The sequence below is a fragment of the Tribolium castaneum genome, chromosome 7, assembly GCF_031307605.1.
Source record: "Tribolium castaneum strain GA2 chromosome 7, icTriCast1.1, whole genome shotgun sequence".
Taxonomy (NCBI): domain Eukaryota; kingdom Metazoa; phylum Arthropoda; class Insecta; order Coleoptera; family Tenebrionidae; genus Tribolium; species Tribolium castaneum.
In genome coordinates, this window is record NC_087400.1 from 1,945,765 (window position 1) to 1,963,852 (window position 18,088).

Below are 18,088 nucleotides of genomic sequence, written 5' to 3' on the forward strand. Positions count from 1 at the left end.
AAAAATCACAAGTACTGTACATAAATACTGTATTAAATATAAAACATTGGCACTAAATAATAATTGTTATAATCATAATATGTGTTGATACAATCTAGTGGGCACTTAAGTTTACAAACTATACAACTCTTCGTTAAATTTCTTACATGACTTAACTTGAATCACTTGAGCCTACCGTGACTACAATAATGACACACTTGATTGCTAAAAAATAATACAGTGTAACACAAATGATGATAGAGTCTCTAAAATATAACTAGATAGAGGCATTAAAACATTCCTAAAAGATCTCAGTTCCGTTTATTAAAAAAATAACATTTTTAAGTTTGCCGTTCCACGGTAAAAGCATAATCATACTCCTTCAAAATTTGTTGCATTGTCTTGGCCCTAATTGTGGGAAACTGAAACTACAAGTAAAATTAATAGAAAAAAGGCGCCCACATCCAAAAATCATTACCCTATCGGCAGTGCTTGCATTCAAAAATTTCGGGTTGACAATAAACGGTACACCATCTAGATTATTCCCTCCACTTGCACCCAACGTCCCTGTGGTTGAGTTTTGACGAGGGTTTGGAGCTGGTGGTCTGGGAGCGGGTCGTGATGGTCCCGAGGGATAACCTGGAGGTTTTAGAATTTCGTAGTCGTGGTCGCCGCCATCGGCACCAATCGATGGGTAAATGGGTCCGTTACCGGGATATGGGGGCGCTGGGCGGACAGGGGGAGTGATGTTGCGACCGTTGGAATCGGGGCTGTTTTGGGTGTCTTGCACGTTGCCCATTTTGAAGCAAACCGTCACACCGTTCAATTCCCTGGAAATTTGGTCCCGTTTTTTAAAACTACGACAGCGAAAATTATTCTATAATTGTTTTATTCCTTTGTTCTTCATTGAGTTTTTGACATTCACGCCTTCTAGATTGTCACAAATTTTTTAAATCACCTAACAATTTGAAAAGTTTGTAAATTAGTTGTCAAGGACAGCACAGTATTTTTATCAACGTAAACACTCAACATCAAAAAATCAATCGAGTGAAAAACAGAAATAACCTAGTTTTGACTCCGATATTACAGGTCATTATTTATCAGCGACTTTTACAACTAAATAAACAAAGGAATAACGGACTACTTAATTCATTCAATTTACATTGACAATCGTTTCTAACGGTAGAATTACAGTTGGGGCCTTCCCACGATTACATTTTTTAATTAAAACTTTAAACCACAATCAACTGCGATAATACCGTGATTCATACGCTCGTGCTTTTAGAGCAAGTAAAATTTCAAAGATTAACCATTTGATTGAAATATTATTAAACCCAAAATTACGTAATTATTATTTGTCATCAAAAAAAAATCTTGACAAAGGACCTCACCCAGCAAGTTTAAACCCCTCAGGAGCTTTCTTCAGCCGACTACAGACGATAATATCAGTAACTGCAACTTTCGTATCCCTTAGATTCACTAATTTATAACACAACTGTTTTTTCTTCCAAGCCTTCTGTTCACTATCGGCAGTCCTATTCAACAAACTAAAACCTCTCGGAGGATTAAACTTCTCAGTCAGTACAAAAAGCTCCTGAATCACAAAATTGGGGAGACCTGTGTGAGGACACTTGAATTTATCGTTTTACTGAAAGGGGGCTGTTTCTCACCTTCAGATTTCGAAACACACAAATATCTAGCCGCACTACTTTTAAAAATTGAGCTTTCCCTCAGATCAGCATCCTGGTCTTGGTCGTAGGTCCTACTGATTGGGTGAAACCCTTTGGGGCATTTGTCAAGGTTTTCAATGACCTGGTTGAGGTTAGAACAGTGTTGGGGCTCATTTTCGGGGTTATACTCACTTGGATTGCTGTGATGGGTTTATCGTTCGGTAGTAACTTCAGTATTTTATTTTCGGCAGACGATTTTAACATCGTAGTCAGTCTTTGGACGTATCTCTGCAACAAACAAGAATAACAAAACCCGCATCACCAAACGGCCGGTTAGCACCTTCCATTGTGTAAAAATAGCCACAAATTAATATTTATGCAAACTATTAATAAATTATTACTCAGTAAATCGCAAATATGACGCAATTTCAGGCGCTTTGTCCACTATTTTACCTGATGGGTTTGCACCTACCTATTTGTGTGAAGACAGCTCCCCAAACCAGCTCCTCGAAATTCCGAAGAAACCCGAACATGAAGCCAGTTTCACACTAGCAAAATACGTTTCAATTTGCGTAGATGTATGTTTGGTTGTCAGCTTTGAAACCGTTTAATAAAATAAAAATCCGAAAAAACACTAAACACCCTCTTAAAAATGAAATTTTAAGAAAGTCACTTTGCTAATAGCGAAAAACTCAATTATTTACCACAAATTGCTTCTTAATTTTTCCCACTTTTTCACCTAATTTCAATATTTATAGCTCCGCAAATGCACTATTGCAGTTTTCGCCCCATTATTTATTTCACAGAATTTTTTGATAGTTGATAGCGATCGTCAGGATGGACCCATATGCAACGATACATTAAAAAATATATCCGAAATTGAATTAAAATCGGAAATAAATCAGGCTGAATTACCGGGCCTGCTAACAGATTTTCATTTATACTCAATTTATTAGAGCTTTACATGAACAGTCAGACTACAATCAACTTGGTACTATCACTGTTTTCATTAATTATAATTACACAACTGTGTGATAAGTGAAAAGAATTTTCGGTAGAATCGTTTACTACGAGTTTCATATGTCCCAATTTTAAATAATTTTTCATGAACGAAATGTACGTACCCCTCATTTAGTTTATGATCCCTAGCTCTCCTTTTCTCCACCAACAACAAACGGTTTAAAGCTATTTTGCGCATCAGGCGGCGTTTGCTTAAAAGGACCGTAAACCATAAACCGCCCATCTGGGAATCTCCCATGTGTTTTGTTGAAATGTTTTTCACAAGAATTCTGTGAAGGGTGTCCAGTAAATTATCATTTATTGCATCTTTATTTTCTATTTCCCAAAATCGGACAATATTATCACCAAAACAGGCGAGTTATGATAACAGGCGTGCATAAATTGGGCACTATTGAATCCCCAAATACCGGGCACCCTCTCTTTACGTGTTCGAGTCCTAGAAATTCGGCACCGCATCTTATCAGGTCAAAACGGATTATTACCTGATCACCCCTTTTCGGACATCACAGAAAAAATAGGCGAAAAAGACAACTTTACCAAAAAAATTTATTAAAGGTGTGAACATCTAAAAACAAGTTATTTTGTTTTCTTGTAATACAAATTTACGTAGTTTGTGCCATTCTGATACAATATACCTAGATGGCATTGCCACATCAGCGCCCCCACTTGGTGCCTATTTCCAAGTCCCTGTACCACTTATCACTGATTTTTTTCCCTAATCGGGGCAACAAAGCACATTTGTTGGATATTATCGCAAATTACGTAATCCTACCAGCTGTTCGATAAACTTGCGGAAAGTGCGCCAGGGCACAACCCGGCAACGCCGCCCTACAGTGTGGCCAAGTTGCGTTTTTGAAAATTGGTCCCAAAATCGAATCAAATTATACAAACCAGGCGTTCTTCGCCCGATAACGAGGGGCAACAGCTGGGCGAGCACGTCTTTTTCCAGTCCCCGACTTTAGGGTTAGGGTCGTACTGCAAGCGCCTAACTTCGACTTTGGGTTTTTCATTTTTAACGTCCGAATCTCGTACTTTGGGGTACCCGAACTTCTTCTCCTCACCTTTGGTTAGAGGATTTTCCATCTTATGAGAAAACGAACCGATCTTTAGCACTTATTTTCTCGCATTGTGACTATGACATTTGTTTTGGAAAAAAAGACAAGTACGAAACGTCACTTGATTTATTGTTGCCAAGTTCCGGTTGTTTTTCCCGGAAATTTTCATTTCCCCGGATTTGGGACCGGCTTAGGGTTTTTGCGTGCGACCGTTGGCAGCGGTTTGAACTAACCCTCGTTGACAGTTGACACCTTGTAGTTGTAGCAGCGTGTGAGCGTCACATCGATTAACAGGTAAGTCTTGATTGTCTTGATATTTATTAAATGTTATAAGTAAAATGTAATTCGTCTGACATTATGTTTATTTTCAACGATTGTGTCTAAAATTAAAGTAAATCAAATAACTGAAGTCTGACCCACGACCACTGGTTTTTATATTGTAATTGTTTTCGCGTCCAAAACATGGCAGTAATTACATAATAACTAGAATAATTATATTTATTATACTGTTATCACTAGGAAGTTGTAACACGTGTTGTACGGTAGGCAAAATTGCTTATCTGAATTTGTGTTTTGTAAAGGTTTTTAAATATCGCAGAGAAAATGTCTGCTTCACGCTGACTTGTACTGTAAGTTGTTTCTATTGTTGTAATGTACAACTTTCACTTTCCTGTTAAATGTGCAACCCTCAATCCTTAACCGCTCGTGACGCCCCCCTTCTGGGAGCAGGTAGTTTTTCCTTCTTAAAAAGGACCGTCACAAAAATGAGGGAAGGAGACGCGATGTAGAGCTAAAATTAAATTGTTGTAACGTTGTAAGTTGTTGGAAGTTTGTAGAGAATAAATTGTTGAATTTTTTAGGGTTTTTGCGTGCGACCGTTGGCAGCGGTTTGAACTAACCCTTACTGTTCTGTGGTTGACAGTTGACACCTTGTAGCAGCGTGTGACCGTCGTGAGCGTGTTGTGCATCGAATAACAGGTAAGTCTTGATTGTCTTGACTTTGCAGTGATTTTTCAAAAATTGGTCTTTTCTATAAGGAAAAATTGAATAATTCCGAAACGAAAAGAGATAGACACATAATAGTTTATATAAAGTTACATTATTTTTTTGCGTAGAATCTAATCATGCAACAATATATGGGGTGTTCCATTTAAAAAAACATACCTTTGGTTCACCACCTTTAAGTCGCTTTATCGGATAGTGGCAATATTTCGCATAATAAAAAAGTTATAGACCGATTACGCACCCCTGGGTCACCCTGTATGTTTTGTTTTTCAAAGCTGTGAAGCCTTCAAAGTTGAAATAGGGGTCCTAACCCGAGTCAATGCCACTGAAAGTATTCGGCTCGCAAATTCGCGCCCCTAATAATGTTTGACAGCGTCTTTAATCCGTAATGAACCTTCAATTCCCCAAAGCAAAACGTCCGACGATATGTCTATTTAGTTGCAAAGAGAAATGTATTTTTTTAGTCAAAGTACAAAATCTACAAAACCTCGAAAAAAATGTTCTACTGTTGTAGAAGCAAGAATCAGATTAAACAATAAATTCTACAATTTTTAAGCATTCAAGGTTCTGAACAATACTTCGCTTTATGTTGTCATTATTTTACGTTTATTGATTTATAGGTTTCCTGTTTTTTTAATAAATGATAGACGAGAAATAAACCTATGGAAATTATTTCAGTCAAAGAACAACATTTCGCGAAATTTAGAAAAAATTAATAGTCATCATAAGTCATTCATTTCACGAAACATTCCTTCTAATGTGTTTTTTACGACACCAATCAAGGACGTGAAAAATCAAATCATTTGAAATTGTTTTCCTTGGAACAAATCCACCCGCTCTCAGCTAAATCCGACCTAATACGGGAATTAGGGAGGCTCATATTTTATTTACACCCGTCATAACAAAGAATCAATCATTTCTTTCCGAGACAATTCGCAGGAGAATAGTTGTTGTTCCACTTCCTTATAATTTCGTTTTCAATTTCGATAATTCGGGACAATGGTTAGGGTGCGACAAACTCATCACCCTTATGATTACATTATATATCTTACGACCTAGATAAAAATTTATAAATAGATTATTGTCCGAGCACTTCAATCATTATATGATGGCGAGGTGTCGTCTTTTGCGTCAAGTTGAAAAATAATAACGGTGCAAGATAAATCATTAATGGCTTAAGAAATTGCCATGAAATTCGATATTTCGCAGCGAAAGTTCGAATGGAAAGTGCACGTGGAAAGTGCACGTGGCGTCTTATTTTACACCCTCATCAAGCTCGAACTAAAGCAATTAAAAGCAACGGTATATTTAGACTTGTGGATCAGCAATTTCCAAAAATATTAACGAAATATTTGTGATATCAAAACTGGATTCCAAATTTTTCCGTGCTTATTTAATTAACACCGTATTGAACTTTATCACAACGTGAAATAACGTGCCAGGTTTAATTTAAAAATGGGTTTTTGTGTTGATTTAAAACGTCAAACAAATTTTCAGTCGTGTTAATTGGATTTTTTTTACAAAATCTACTATTGCCAAAGCAGTTGTAACCTATTTTCAATTATTTAAATAATTAAATGTCCTCCTCCGGACACTGTGCCGTGGTGAGGCCGCTGGTCATACGTTTCTCATATGATTTGCGCGAATTCTGCCCGAGTTGCTGTTACGTAACCCGTGCTGGTAGGCTGGGGCTACCTGTGATTTGCTCACAACTAACGGACTTGCCCTTGTTTCAGGTTGTTAAGTGTAAATAATTAAATGTTCGCCTGCGCTATATTGATCGCCCCCGCCGCCAGGAGCGCCGTAAGTACCACCCTTTTTATTTCTACTAACAATTTGCAAATTTTTCCCAAAACTAGCTGGGATTTGTTGGGTTATGTAACCTACACCTATTGTAATTTTAGCCCAAACGCGGTTATGTAATGTTTTCCTCGCAATGCTTCTAATCTGCACCAACGTCACGCATTTTTATTCCAATTTTTTAAACTTTGTGTATCAAGTCCAGTAAACTTTGAACAACATATTTTTAACCGAGTTTCATCATTTGATCGATGCTTTACTGGTTCATGGAAATTTTTATCGCATTTCGTTCATACAGTGTGTCCCAAAATCATTCTATAACCTTTAACCCAAAATGCACACAAGTGTGTTACATAACACCTGACATTTCAAATGCCCAGCCAACTAATTTTGACCACTCGTGTTTTTAATTATTTTTTACAGTGTTATCAGTTGAGGATTTCAACAGCAGTTTAATTGCTCAATTGTTTTACACATTGCTATGGCAACCACTTTTGGGGTGTTTAAATTTCAGATTTAGTTACATTTTTTAATTTGTGTCAATAGATTAGATAAATTAAAATCAAAGGGCACACTGGGTGTGTCACCATCATTATGAAATAGTGATAATATTGTGTGCGATTTTTCCTAAATAATGTTAGCTGTTAGGTGACCTTGTCACTTGTCATTTTTGTCCATGGCAATGTTGATTTTTCAATTGGCGATAAAAAAATTGGGACACTTGATTGTTTTATTTCAAATTCTGCAATTATCGTGTTTTGTTTATGATAATAAATTATTAATTTCATCTGTAAAAATAGTTGGCCGTGACATTAGCATCTAATGTAATAATAATTGATAATATTGTTTAAAAACTGTCACCATTTATCACGAAATAATCCTAATTTTTTTGATAAGTGGGTATGTACAGTCATAAGCACAAGTAGTGTTCACTGCGGTGTTGAAATACGACGTGACTGTAATTCTGTGGGCCACTGTACCTTAACTATTTGTTCATCTTGTATTGACAATTTCGTAATTTATCTTCAGGGAAAACGAAAACGACGAAAAAGAAGTTAGTCATTGAAGACTAACATAAATACATAATTGAAAATTAATAATTTTTTATAAAAATTCGTAGATATACCGGGTGATTTAAAAATTGAAGCAAAATAATTTTTTGGCAACCTGGATTAAAAATAAACCGAAAAATTTTTGAATTTTCTTGTAAATGTTGCCTTTTTTCGTTTTTTTTTTTTATTAAAAATGGATTTCTTCACGTTCTTGAGCCGAAAACTCAGCTCGAGCTTGAAATTTTGTTGAAACTGTACTGAAAAATCGTAGATTAATAAATTCTCCGTTTATTTAACTATCAGAAATGACCTAATTTTAGTTATTTAGGTAAAAAAAAGCAAAAGTTTATTTTTAGCGAAATATTAAATTATAGCTCTTCTGGCTGTTGGATGTACTAAAAGGTTCAAAAAAGAAAAAAAATACGTATTTTTTTAGCATAATGTGGTCATTTTTCAGTTTCTTTTAGTCAAAATGCCACAAAATACCAAAAATTTAGTTGAAAAATAAGCTTAAAACTTTGAAAAACGTGAAATAACATAACTTTTGATTAAATTCTTTTTAAAAACTAGTTAAATCGAGTGAAACAATCAATTTTAGCAAATTTTTTCGAAAAAAAAAATGTAGATTTTACTTCTGAGTCTGACTAACCGTATACTTACAAGACATTTAAATTTAACGTTTTAAACACATTTTTAAATAAAATTTTGAAAAATTATTGCGTTTTTGAAATAAACCGTTGTTTTTTTATTTTTTTTCTCATTTTACGATTATTTCTTTCTAAAGATTGAACTTTCTTCCTTGAATTTGTGAAAGTCCTGCTGATAGTTTTTTGTATTCAATTTTAAAAAAGGGCATGTCTTCAATAAAGTAAACAGAAGTTTGTAAAAAATAATTTATTTTCATAATTATTACACCACATTTGTGTATATTTTAAGTTAAAAAAAGGAGTGTTTATTTAATATTTAATATGATGATAATATACGTTCACTGACCACCGTGACGAACGTAACTTCCTTGGATGTCTGAAGTGGCCAAGGCTTGTGATTAACGTTTGATTGGTGCGTTAATTTTCAGCTTATTTCAAACTCTAAAGTATACTTAAGGCCATTGAGCACCGCCCTCAGCCAAAACCCATCATTAGTCCAGAGTCCTGTCGTTCAGCAACACAAACAAGCCACACTTCTCCCAGCAGTGAGGAGTTTCCAGACCACCCCAGTGTCCAGGGACATCGATTCAGCTGCTAAATTTATTGGTGCAGGCGCTGCCACAGTAGGAGTAGCTGGATCAGGTTTGTTGCGATTGTTTTTCTTTTAAGATTGTTTGGTGTTTTGTGGCACTAATAGATTCCGAGCGGTTTGTTTTGTGTTATGTTTGATGAAAATCATTTTTTTTCCACTCTGTAGAATATCATTAATATATTCAAGGAATCAAATTTATTATATCCTCTTGGAGAAACATCCGTTTTTATAAGTAAGCAGACTCGTATAATTTCTTTGATTTTAAGAATCTTCAGAATCACTCATATCAAAATGGTTGCTTTTCGTGACTGATTCGTAAAAAATACTAGTATGCAATACGTTGCAAAATGCCTTTGTTTTTTGCAGCTTATTGCATAAAGAGCTTAGAGCTATTACAAATTCTATTTTGAATTTTGTCATTAATCCATTGACTTACAATGTCCGTAAAAGGTGCATATTGTACATACTCAAACTTACGTAATTATTGCATAAATTATAAGTTAAAGGGTTAATTCAAAATTCAACGTTTGTTAAACTCACTCAAGGTTTGTCTATCATGCTTCCCATTTCTTTGTAGTATTTTTCGATTTATTGTGCAAACATTAATTCGTGGTTTTCATTCATTGTTACAGGCAGTTTGTTTATTAGGGAGGATAATCCGGCCAATCGTTTAAAATTTAGCCTTTCACCGGATTTTGAAAAAGTCTTGAAATCCGATACTTTTGTTGATAAAAGTGGGTTGATGTTAGCAGTTTTTGAAACGGACGATCAACCTATGGTATTGTGTACCGCACCGCGCCGATTTGGCAAATCTGTAAACTTATCTATGATGCAACGATTCTTGGAGTTGGAAGTTGATGAAAATGGAGAAGAGAAAACAACGGTTTTGGAAGAAAAAGACAATTACAAACTGTTCAGTTCAGCAAGGTTCAACTTAAAAGTCATGGAGAATAAGAAGTTTGTAGAAACTCATTTCGGACAATATCCGATAATCGAAATAAATTTTTTCTGTTCTGCTAACGTGAAAAGCAAATCTGATGCAGTGAATGTGTGTAGAAGCGCTATATCGGAAGCTTTTAGGCAACACAGATACCTTTACAAATCCAAATTGTCACCATTGGAAGACGATGAAAAAAAGCATTGCGAACAATGGTGTGGCGAATTTACCTACACAGGAATTCCAGAGGACAAAGTAATCAAGGGGTTGGGACGCTTGGCAGTTTATCTGAACAAGTTTCATAAAAGAAAGGTTTTTCTACTCGTTGACGAGTACGACTCGATCATTTCAAATGCGTTGTATAATGTGAATAATGCTGATCCAGAGACTGAGCTTGAAGAGCTAGAGGAAGCTGCCTCATTCCCAATTGAAGTAATTGGATATGCTCTAAAAACATTTCCTGAGATCTTTAAAGGAGCGTTTATTACAGGAATTTTGGATGTGGGTGGTGTATCGATTTCCACCCTATTGGGTAATGTATTGCGATGGCAATTCGGAACCAACAATCCGTGCCAAGATTTCTATGGATTCACTGAAGATGAAGTTTGTACTCTATTTAATCGGTTTGCAGTAAAGGAGGAATTGAGAGAAAAAGCGAAGGCTAAATATAATGGGTATTTAAATGGCTCGAAACAATGCCTATATAATCCTCAAACGATTGTGCAGTTTTTGAGAAATTCATCTCTGGGAGAAGGTGCTTTAAAAAATTATTGGCAACAATCTGGTTACATTCACAATATGTATAAACTACTTGAAGAGGGTAGCGTGAGAAGGTTGTTGTATGAACTTCTACAAGGTGTTAAAGAAGATTTTCAATTCACGTTAAAACCGTTAGACTTAAGTGATCTGAAATCTTTGCATAACATATTAGCTAAACAAAGTTTGACTTGTCGCGAAGAAATAGTTGTTCGATTTCTTGTATCTGTAGGATACTTAACATATTCATTTGATGATCACAAACTCCAAATACCTATCCCTGAGCTAATTGATGAATTTATGAAGCTGCTACGAGATTATTTTTATTATTTTTTTGAAAGATTTGGTATTAACAGAGAATTGGCTGAAGATTGTTCAGCATCATTTTCTCAGCTAACCAAACTCTGTGATGAAGGTGAATCATTAGCACAGTTCAAAGAAGAATTAGCAAATTTTCAAAATAGTATAACCTGTCTACTTCAACGTTCAACACTTATCGATCCATTGAAGGAGGCAACTTTACAGAGTATAATTACATTGACATGTAGTCGAGCAGGATTTCTCTTCGGAAACGACATAATAATTCCAAATCAGACAACCAAAGTTGATATAGTACTGTTTAATGATAAATCTGGGATAATAATGGCATTAAAATGTGATCCAAATACTGTACAAGACGCATTTAAACAAATCTTTCAAAATCGGTACTACAATGTTTTCACAAATAAGAAGTATTTTGATAAACGTAAGAAATTTCCTTCTCTTTCTTTTGTTATGGCAATGCATGTGGATTCTGACAACAAAGCATCTGTGATGTGCCTGCGACGCGAGGATGTTATTCACGTTCTGGATGATCTGCAACTTGACGCTAGAGAGTCATCGCTAGAAGATCGCATTGAGATAGCTGTTAATTCTATGGGTGAACGTTTCATTAACAGTTGTTGCGAAAGAGCAATTCTTGTCTCTTAACATACCAGAGAAACCGGTTCAGTTTTTGTTTGAATTTAAAGTAGCTATTTTTAAGTTCAACGCGGCATGTTAATTTCAGTTTCGATCAACTAAATCTGTTCCATTTCATATTTATATATAGTTATAATAAAACATGAATTACAAAGTTTATATTGTTTTAGTAGAAATGCAAAGACTCCTTTTTGATATTGGACTTTAATAATTGGAAGCCGGTCTGATGGGTTTTAACGGTTCAGTTACCCAAACCAGCTTGATCAGGAAATGAAATCCACAATATTTCGGGGTATTCAGGATTGATGGTCGTGCCGATGATTCTCCTCGAAGCTGTCGTGAAAGAGGAGATGCTGTAAGAATAGATCGGATTGTAGTCGGGGAATGTTTTTCGTACGACTGTCCGATTGTTTCTAGAGTGACAGTGTCGGGGTAGTCTTTAGCCAGTTGGGCCAAATAAGCATTAATCTTTAAAACAATAACTAAAAACGGGAGTTATTTTTTCCAAGTGTTACCTCAGCGTGGCGTAAATATTGGTCAAAAGTAATTTTTCCCAAACCTAAAGCTTGTCTCGATTTGTGGTAGTGTTTTTCAGCCTGAATGGCGGTTCCAACATTTTCGATTTCAATGCTAAACTCAAGATTGTTGAGCCCTCGTATTTGGCACTAGACAAGCCCACGAGGGCTAGTACTATCAGTACTGGCACTTTCATTGCGATATCTACTGAGGTATCGAGAGCAGAATCTCTTTTATAAACGTGGTGGATAAACAACAGTCTAATCTGCTGATTCTTCGATAAAATTGAATTGAATTTGTCCTAATTCTCTTTTAATCCAGTGTTTTAACGGATTACGTCTTCAAATATTTGTTTAGTGGTTAAAAATCCAGCTTCAATAGTTTAATCCCGTGATATTTCATCCTTGAGTGATACAAGACTTTTGTCTATTATTATTAGTTGTGACAAAAGAGCTAACAAAAGTGAAAACGAATAAAAAATTAATCCTCGATAAAAATTAGTTTCATCAATAATTTTTTTAGTAAATGTGTAAAAAGTGCCATAAATTGCGACTTCATAATTAATTACCCGATTTTAACAAATTACTGAATAAAAAATTTCTCAATTATTGTTTTATATACAAAAATAAAAAATAAAAGTGTCTCAGATCATTGCAAAGCGCAAACAACATTCTTTTTATCAAAACTAAATTACTTACATAATGAAATTTGTAAATGGTTTCTAATAATCTTAAGCAAAAAAATTTTTCTTAATTTCTGGGTTTCTGGGTCCATTAGTTATAACTATAACTTACTATAACTATAAAGTCTACTTTTGTGCCCTATTTCAATAAAAAAAATGCAAATCCGCTGTTGCTATTTTCATTAAAAAGGTAGATCTTTAAATTTAAACAGTCAGTATACAGCGTGCTCAAAAACTGGCGCACCAACTCATTGGTGTGTGGTAGAGAACTGGTTACATATAAAGGTAAAAATAGTAAAAAAATTCTTTGAATTAAAGTTATTGATAAATAACTAATTTTAGATAAATGATATGTGGCAACGTTGTCTAACAGTCATGATCGCAATAGAATTTGATCAACAATAAAAATAAATTATTTTTTAAACGGTTTCCTAGGAAATAATTCCCAGTGTTGGCACATCTACACATTGTGATTTTTTGGATGAATTTTAATTTTTTTTAATTAAAAAAACTGCTAAAATCTGATAGTAAATTTAAAAATAATTATTCATCGTTTTGTTACGGAACGATTACCTGGTATGAAACATAGAAATATAAAAAAATAATGATAACTAAAGAAGTTAACACAATAAGTTTGTAGCTCAAGATTTTTTAAAATATGACTAGGAATTTTTTTAACATTTTTCCCGTGATCTACACGTGCTTCTCAACAACGTACCACTGCGTTGGTGCGCCAGTTTTTGAGCAGCCTGTAGATAAATCTAGATAATTCTTTTGTTCTACACACATTCACTGAAACTTGGTTAGATAATAACTTGATAATATAATTACATACAAGTATATTATTCTCTAATTAAAGTAAAAGTAAAGTAAATTCAAAGTACCTAAATATAACAGAATCGATGATAATAATAAGTATGGATATTATGGAGTTATTTTAACAATTATTTTACTTATTTTTGGTAACAGTTCAGGTGGCAAAGACAACATTTCGAAAGCTAACAAAATTTTATTAGTTCGATAATTATAAGTGTTAAATCATAAAAGGCTTTTTTTAATATTAAATTTGACCCTTTTTGCCATTAAAAAAAATCATGTTAGCCTTGTTTTTCCAAAACAAATGAAGACAGAAATTTGATAAACGTCTGAGACGATAGAATTTAAATCATTTAACGCATATACCAAATTCCAATACGTTTTGATGAATAGTTTTTATAATATTTAACTGAATTCATATTTTTTAGTACATACTTATTCTCAAATAAAATAATGCTGACTCACACAAATTTGGAAAAGGAAATCACCAATTATCCAAGTAAATAATTTTACTTAATTTAACAATTACCCACTGAAATAGGTTGTTAATTGTCTGTGTCCAATCAATTAACTGAAGTTGCAGTGGCAGTTATTTGAAATATTTAAACCATTGTAATAACAGCAAGTGAAAGCTCACTTTTCAACATTGTAATTAAGAATAAAATTAATTTACTACCTAAGAAATTTTACTGTCAGTTATCATAAATAACACGAGATTTCTATTTTCAGATAACATTTTTATCACTTTTATCCGACTTTTATCGAGACTAACTACAAAAGAATTTGAACTCAAGGCATTTTATTTCATTTACAAAGGATAGGGTTTAATAATTGCAATTTTACTCGTTTATTATTAAAATAGATAGATAGATAGATTTTTTTGTATCAATACGTTGCAGGGGAGACCCGGACAAAGCCGACCTCTTGGCCGCGGCGCGGGGCCACAAACACATCGTCACATTCCTAGTCAATTTCGGAGCCAACATTTACTCGACTGATATCGACGGCCGCACCGCCCAAGAACTCGCCGGAATGAACAACCGCGACGACATCCTGCGGTTCTTGGACGGCGTCCACGCCAAACTGGAGGCCGGCGACAAAAAGAAAGCCAAAGCACGGCCCCGTCGTTTCACTTTCAACAAACGCCAAGTCAAAAAAGAGCAAGTTCAAGAGAAGCTGGAGAAACGGATGAACAAAGGTCACCACAGGCCGTCGATGATAGAGACGCTCAAAACCAGAATTAAAAGTGGGTCCATCTGGGGCCGGCCCCTCCGAGGTTCAGCACCATCGTGGGATGCGGAATTTGGGGTCGGTGCAGAGGCGGGTGCTCGACGACGACTTCAAGGTGCTCCCGAGAGTAAATAAGCATTTATTGAAGACGGCAAACGCTCAGTCAGATCACTGAGGTACTTTACACGGGGACCATCGACGGCAGGAGAGGCCGTCTGGAATCACCACCGTCCAGCAACGGCCTCACAAGGTCCATCTCCCAGCCTGACTTCATGCACGAATTGGAAACAAACGGCGACACTAAACTCCAACAAGAGCCAGCGAGTATTTTCGTGCGCCCAGGAATTGGAAGCATAGCGTTTTTTATTTAGAAAGAGCATAACCAACTTCAATTGCCCTAGAATTGTGCAGTGTTCCCGCCAGTAGGTTTCTTGTGTTTTCGCAAGTGGCAAAACAAAACTTGTTCCTCACTCGTAACCGGAGTTGCATCTATCGTTTAAACATACTCGTCATTTCGAATAGATTATTCCTTCTTAGAATAATGTTTTAGGCATTATTTATACACAAATCTCTGACATCAGGGAAGAGTAAACATAACCTAAACTTGACGTCTGTCTGATCAATTTATATGATGAGATTATTATTATTTAAGTAATAAATATTGATTAATGAACGAATCTTCACCCTTACGGGATTTCGGTTCATGCACACTTCACTGGGTTGTTTCGAAAGCGGGGTTTTCAAATTCAAATAAATAGCCACAAAAAGTAATTTCGTTTATTGTTACAAACAATATAATACTTCAATTAAGGAATACTTCACGTTACGGCTTATGGTCAAAAGGGCATTGTGTGACAAAACCGATTTCGGGGTGAAATGGAGTGAAAACTGCAATAGTGCATTTGCGGAGCTATAAATATTGAAATTAGGTGAAAAAGTGGGAAAAATTAAGAAGCAATTTGTGGTAAATAATTGAGTTTTTCGCTATTAGCAAAGTGACTTTCTTAAAATGTCATTTTTAAGAGGGTGTTTAGTGTTTTTTCGGATTTTTATTTTATTAAACGGTTTCAAAGCTGACAACCAAACATACATCTACGCAAATTGAAACGTATTTTGCTAGTGTGAAACTGGCTTCATGTTCGGGTTTCTTCGGAATTTTGAGGAGCTGGTTTGGGGAGCTGTCTTCACACAAATCACCTACCTTCACTCAGAATTTTGACCTTGTCTGAGTTTATTTTGGTTACGGATGAACTATTTTTTAAGATTGTGCTGTTTTAACGATATGTTTCTCTACAATTATTACGTTATCTTATCTTATCACTGAACACAAAACAATTGAACACCCGCACTAGAAAAATTAAAGAGGCGACTGGATGGAATGAAATTAGTCATTTTACGACCAACCAATACAGCTTCTTGAGACTTAATTAGCTGGTTAAAAGGGCAAGCACCGCATTTCCGGGGCTTGACCCCAGAATTGTGAGAAGTTTTAACTTGCACTTGTTTTTTTGTGCGATTTTTGGGCAAAATTTGCGCTAATTATTTAATTGTGGACGTCAGTGATGCCAACATTGAATTTGAAATTATCAAGTGTCAAGGTTATTTTTTAGTTTATAATCGTTTTTCTTCAAAATTCTCCGTTTTTGGTGCAAATTTCCCACTTGTCATGCTTCCTGACGGGGAAACCCCGTCCTGTTCGGAAACAACAGCATCAGGCACAAAGTATTTCTTTAGTTAGTTTTTTGAGGTTATGTCCGAAATTTTTTTTGAGATTGGGCACATGTGAGGTCTGTGCGCGCAAAAACGCCAAGTATTGTTGCCCCCGATGCGAGGTGAAGACCTGTTCGCTCAGTTGCAATAAAATCCACAAGCTGGAGGTCGAGTGTAGTGGCGTGAGAGACAGGGCTAAGTTCATCCCTGTTAATAAGTTCACAAATTTGGATTTGTCGAGCGATTATCGCTTGTTGGAGGAGATTTCACGCGTGGTTGAGACTTCGAAAAAGGGGCGCTCGAGTTTTGGTTACAATTTCACGAAGGTTTTTGATTTAAATGAGATTTTTTGGGGTGAAAGTTTGTTTTAGGGGTTGTTGCGTTTGCAACAGGAGGCTCTAAAGAGGCACATTACGTTGAAATATCTCCCTCGGAGTTTTGTGCGTCATAAGAACAACACCACTCGTTTTGATTTCAAGTCACAAGTGATTGAGTGGCGTGTTGATTGGGTGTTTGTCAATTGCGAAAACTTGAAAATCAGTGAAGATAAAGTGCCTGAGAATTTGAGACTTAGTAAAATTCTTGATAAGTATTTGAGTAAGCAAGGAGATGAGGCACTGCAGTATTATCAAGCTGCAAATTTGCCTGGTCTTAGAATATTGCTAAAAGCGGAATTAAAATCAGGGAAAAAGTTCTATGAGTTGGATCCGAGCTACACACTGAGAGAGTGTTTGAAAAACAGGGTGATAATCGAATATCCAACTATTCATCTAGTCTTAAAAGACCAAGCAATTTTTTACGATATTGTTGATTCAGGTAACTTGGCTCGTGTTGAAGCCGTTGAAATATTTTTTTTTATTTAGATGATGAGGAGGATACGAAAGCCGAGTTGCAAAAACAGATAAAGTCGGGTCAGGAAGTTATTAATAAAATTATCAAAAAATCGGAAAGTGATGATAGTTTATACGAATCTCTGAGGAATTTGTTGTTTATTAATGAGTATTCGGATGAAGAGCAGGGCTCTGATGAAGAGGCAAAGTGAACGAAACGGGTTCATGTTAGAAAAACGACGTTAAATTTCCATTGGGGTATTATTAAGACATTGAGAAACAATGCTTTATTTTTACAGTGTGTTATTTAATTTTTGTTACAAATAAATTGGAAGCATCTGAATGGATTTTTACTAGCCCTTGATCCAAGAATTGCAAAAAAAATACGAATTTTTTTATGTAGTTACGTATGCAACCAACAATACACCAAATATTTTTTTATTTTCGGACTATTTGAGCAAAATTTCACAAGAAAATTGTGATTTTCATTTAACAAAGTGAAAATTTTACAAAAATAAATTGTTTCTCAAATATGTATAGAGAAACAAACCACATTAACATTATTTTCGACCTGTGTTGGCACCTGTTTACTATCTCAAAGAGAAATTAAAAGTAATTTAACGTAAAATTGTCTGACGATTCCAAATCTGTCCCCATTTTTGTTCTACGACGGGTAATTCAGTCGATTTGAATTTTTCCATTCTGCCACTGTTATGACTTTTCTCAAAGGCAGCAAATTTGAATTAACTCCTCGGACTGTATTTAAAATAACACTTACACATCTACTATTAAAAAAATCATTATGAAAAAAATAACTGAAAATTTGATGGA

At 35.2% G+C, this 18,088-nt stretch overlaps 3 protein-coding genes and 1 pseudogene across 9 annotated transcripts; 3 read left to right on the forward strand and 1 right to left on the reverse strand.

Moving 5' to 3' along the window:
* Positions 1-12: 12 nt before the first annotated feature.
* On the reverse strand, positions 13-16,054 carry Mvb12 (Multivesicular body subunit 12). Of its 7 annotated transcripts, XM_064357950.1 has the most exons (7): positions 3,561-3,672; positions 2,774-3,497; positions 1,842-1,937; positions 1,650-1,791; positions 1,371-1,596; positions 458-809; positions 13-407 (listed from the first exon to the last, which is right to left on the reverse strand). In XM_064357950.1, exons 3-7 carry the CDS (start codon positions 1,911-1,913, stop codon positions 321-323), a joined length of 879 nt encoding a protein of 292 aa, XP_064214020.1. In that variant the 5' UTR covers positions 1,914-1,937; positions 2,774-3,497; positions 3,561-3,672; the 3' UTR covers positions 13-320. The 7 variants fall into 7 exon arrangements, with proteins under 7 accessions (XP_064214020.1, XP_008199111.1, XP_064214019.1 ...); XM_008200889.3 differs by lacking the exons at positions 2,774-3,497; positions 3,561-3,672 and adding an exon at positions 15,919-16,054; XM_064357949.1 differs by lacking the exon at positions 2,774-3,497 and having other exon boundaries at positions 3,561-3,903.
* LOC107398774 (uncharacterized) lies at positions 3,920-10,391 on the forward strand. Its single transcript, XM_064357987.1, has 6 exons — positions 3,920-4,018; positions 4,585-4,702; positions 6,466-6,532; positions 8,657-8,870; positions 9,453-10,189; positions 10,248-10,391. Exons 3-6 carry the CDS (start codon positions 6,488-6,490, stop codon positions 10,389-10,391), a joined length of 1,140 nt encoding a protein of 379 aa, XP_064214057.1. The 5' UTR covers positions 3,920-4,018; positions 4,585-4,702; positions 6,466-6,487.
* Positions 11,483-15,390, forward strand: LOC107398767 (pre-mRNA splicing regulator USH1G-like; annotated as a pseudogene).
* A 195-nt stretch (positions 16,055-16,249) lies between the features above and the next one.
* On the forward strand, positions 16,250-17,600 carry LOC657521 (uncharacterized protein). Its single transcript, XM_963977.5, has 4 exons — positions 16,250-16,439; positions 16,489-16,753; positions 16,799-17,243; positions 17,291-17,600. Exons 1-4 carry the CDS (start codon positions 16,384-16,386, stop codon positions 17,467-17,469), a joined length of 945 nt encoding a protein of 314 aa, XP_969070.1. The 5' UTR covers positions 16,250-16,383; the 3' UTR covers positions 17,470-17,600.
* Positions 17,601-18,088: the final 488 nt, after the last annotated feature.

Excerpts from the sequence above, each read along its gene's own strand:
- Mvb12 (XM_064357949.1), bottom strand. The coding sequence starts at position 3,752 with ATGGAAAATCCTCTAACCAAAGGTGAGGAGAAGAAGTTCGGGTACCCC. Across the intron at positions 1,597-1,649 it reads GTGTGTTTCGAAATCTGAAG|GTCTCCCCAATTTTGTGATT; the intron begins GTGAGAAACAGC and ends GTCCTCACACAG. Across the intron at positions 408-457 it reads ATGCAAGCACTGCCGATAGG|TTTCAGTTTCCCACAATTAG; the intron begins GTAATGATTTTT and ends TTTTACTTGTAG.
- LOC107398774 (XM_064357987.1), top strand. The coding sequence starts at position 6,488 with ATGTTCGCCTGCGCTATATTGATCGCCCCCGCCGCCAGGAGCGCC. Across the intron at positions 6,533-8,656 it reads CCCCCGCCGCCAGGAGCGCC|CTTATTTCAAACTCTAAAGT; the intron begins GTAAGTACCACC and ends GTTAATTTTCAG. Across the intron at positions 10,190-10,247 it reads CTGCCTCATTCCCAATTGAA|GAATTTTGGATGTGGGTGGT; the intron begins GTAATTGGATAT and ends CGTTTATTACAG.
- LOC657521 (XM_963977.5), top strand. The coding sequence starts at position 16,384 with ATGCTTCCTGACGGGGAAACCCCGTCCTGTTCGGAAACAACAGCATCA. Across the intron at positions 16,440-16,488 it reads ACAACAGCATCAGGCACAAA|ATTGGGCACATGTGAGGTCT; the intron begins GTATTTCTTTAG and ends ATTTTTTTTGAG. Across the intron at positions 17,244-17,290 it reads TTACGATATTGTTGATTCAG|ATGATGAGGAGGATACGAAA; the intron begins GTAACTTGGCTC and ends TTTTTTATTTAG.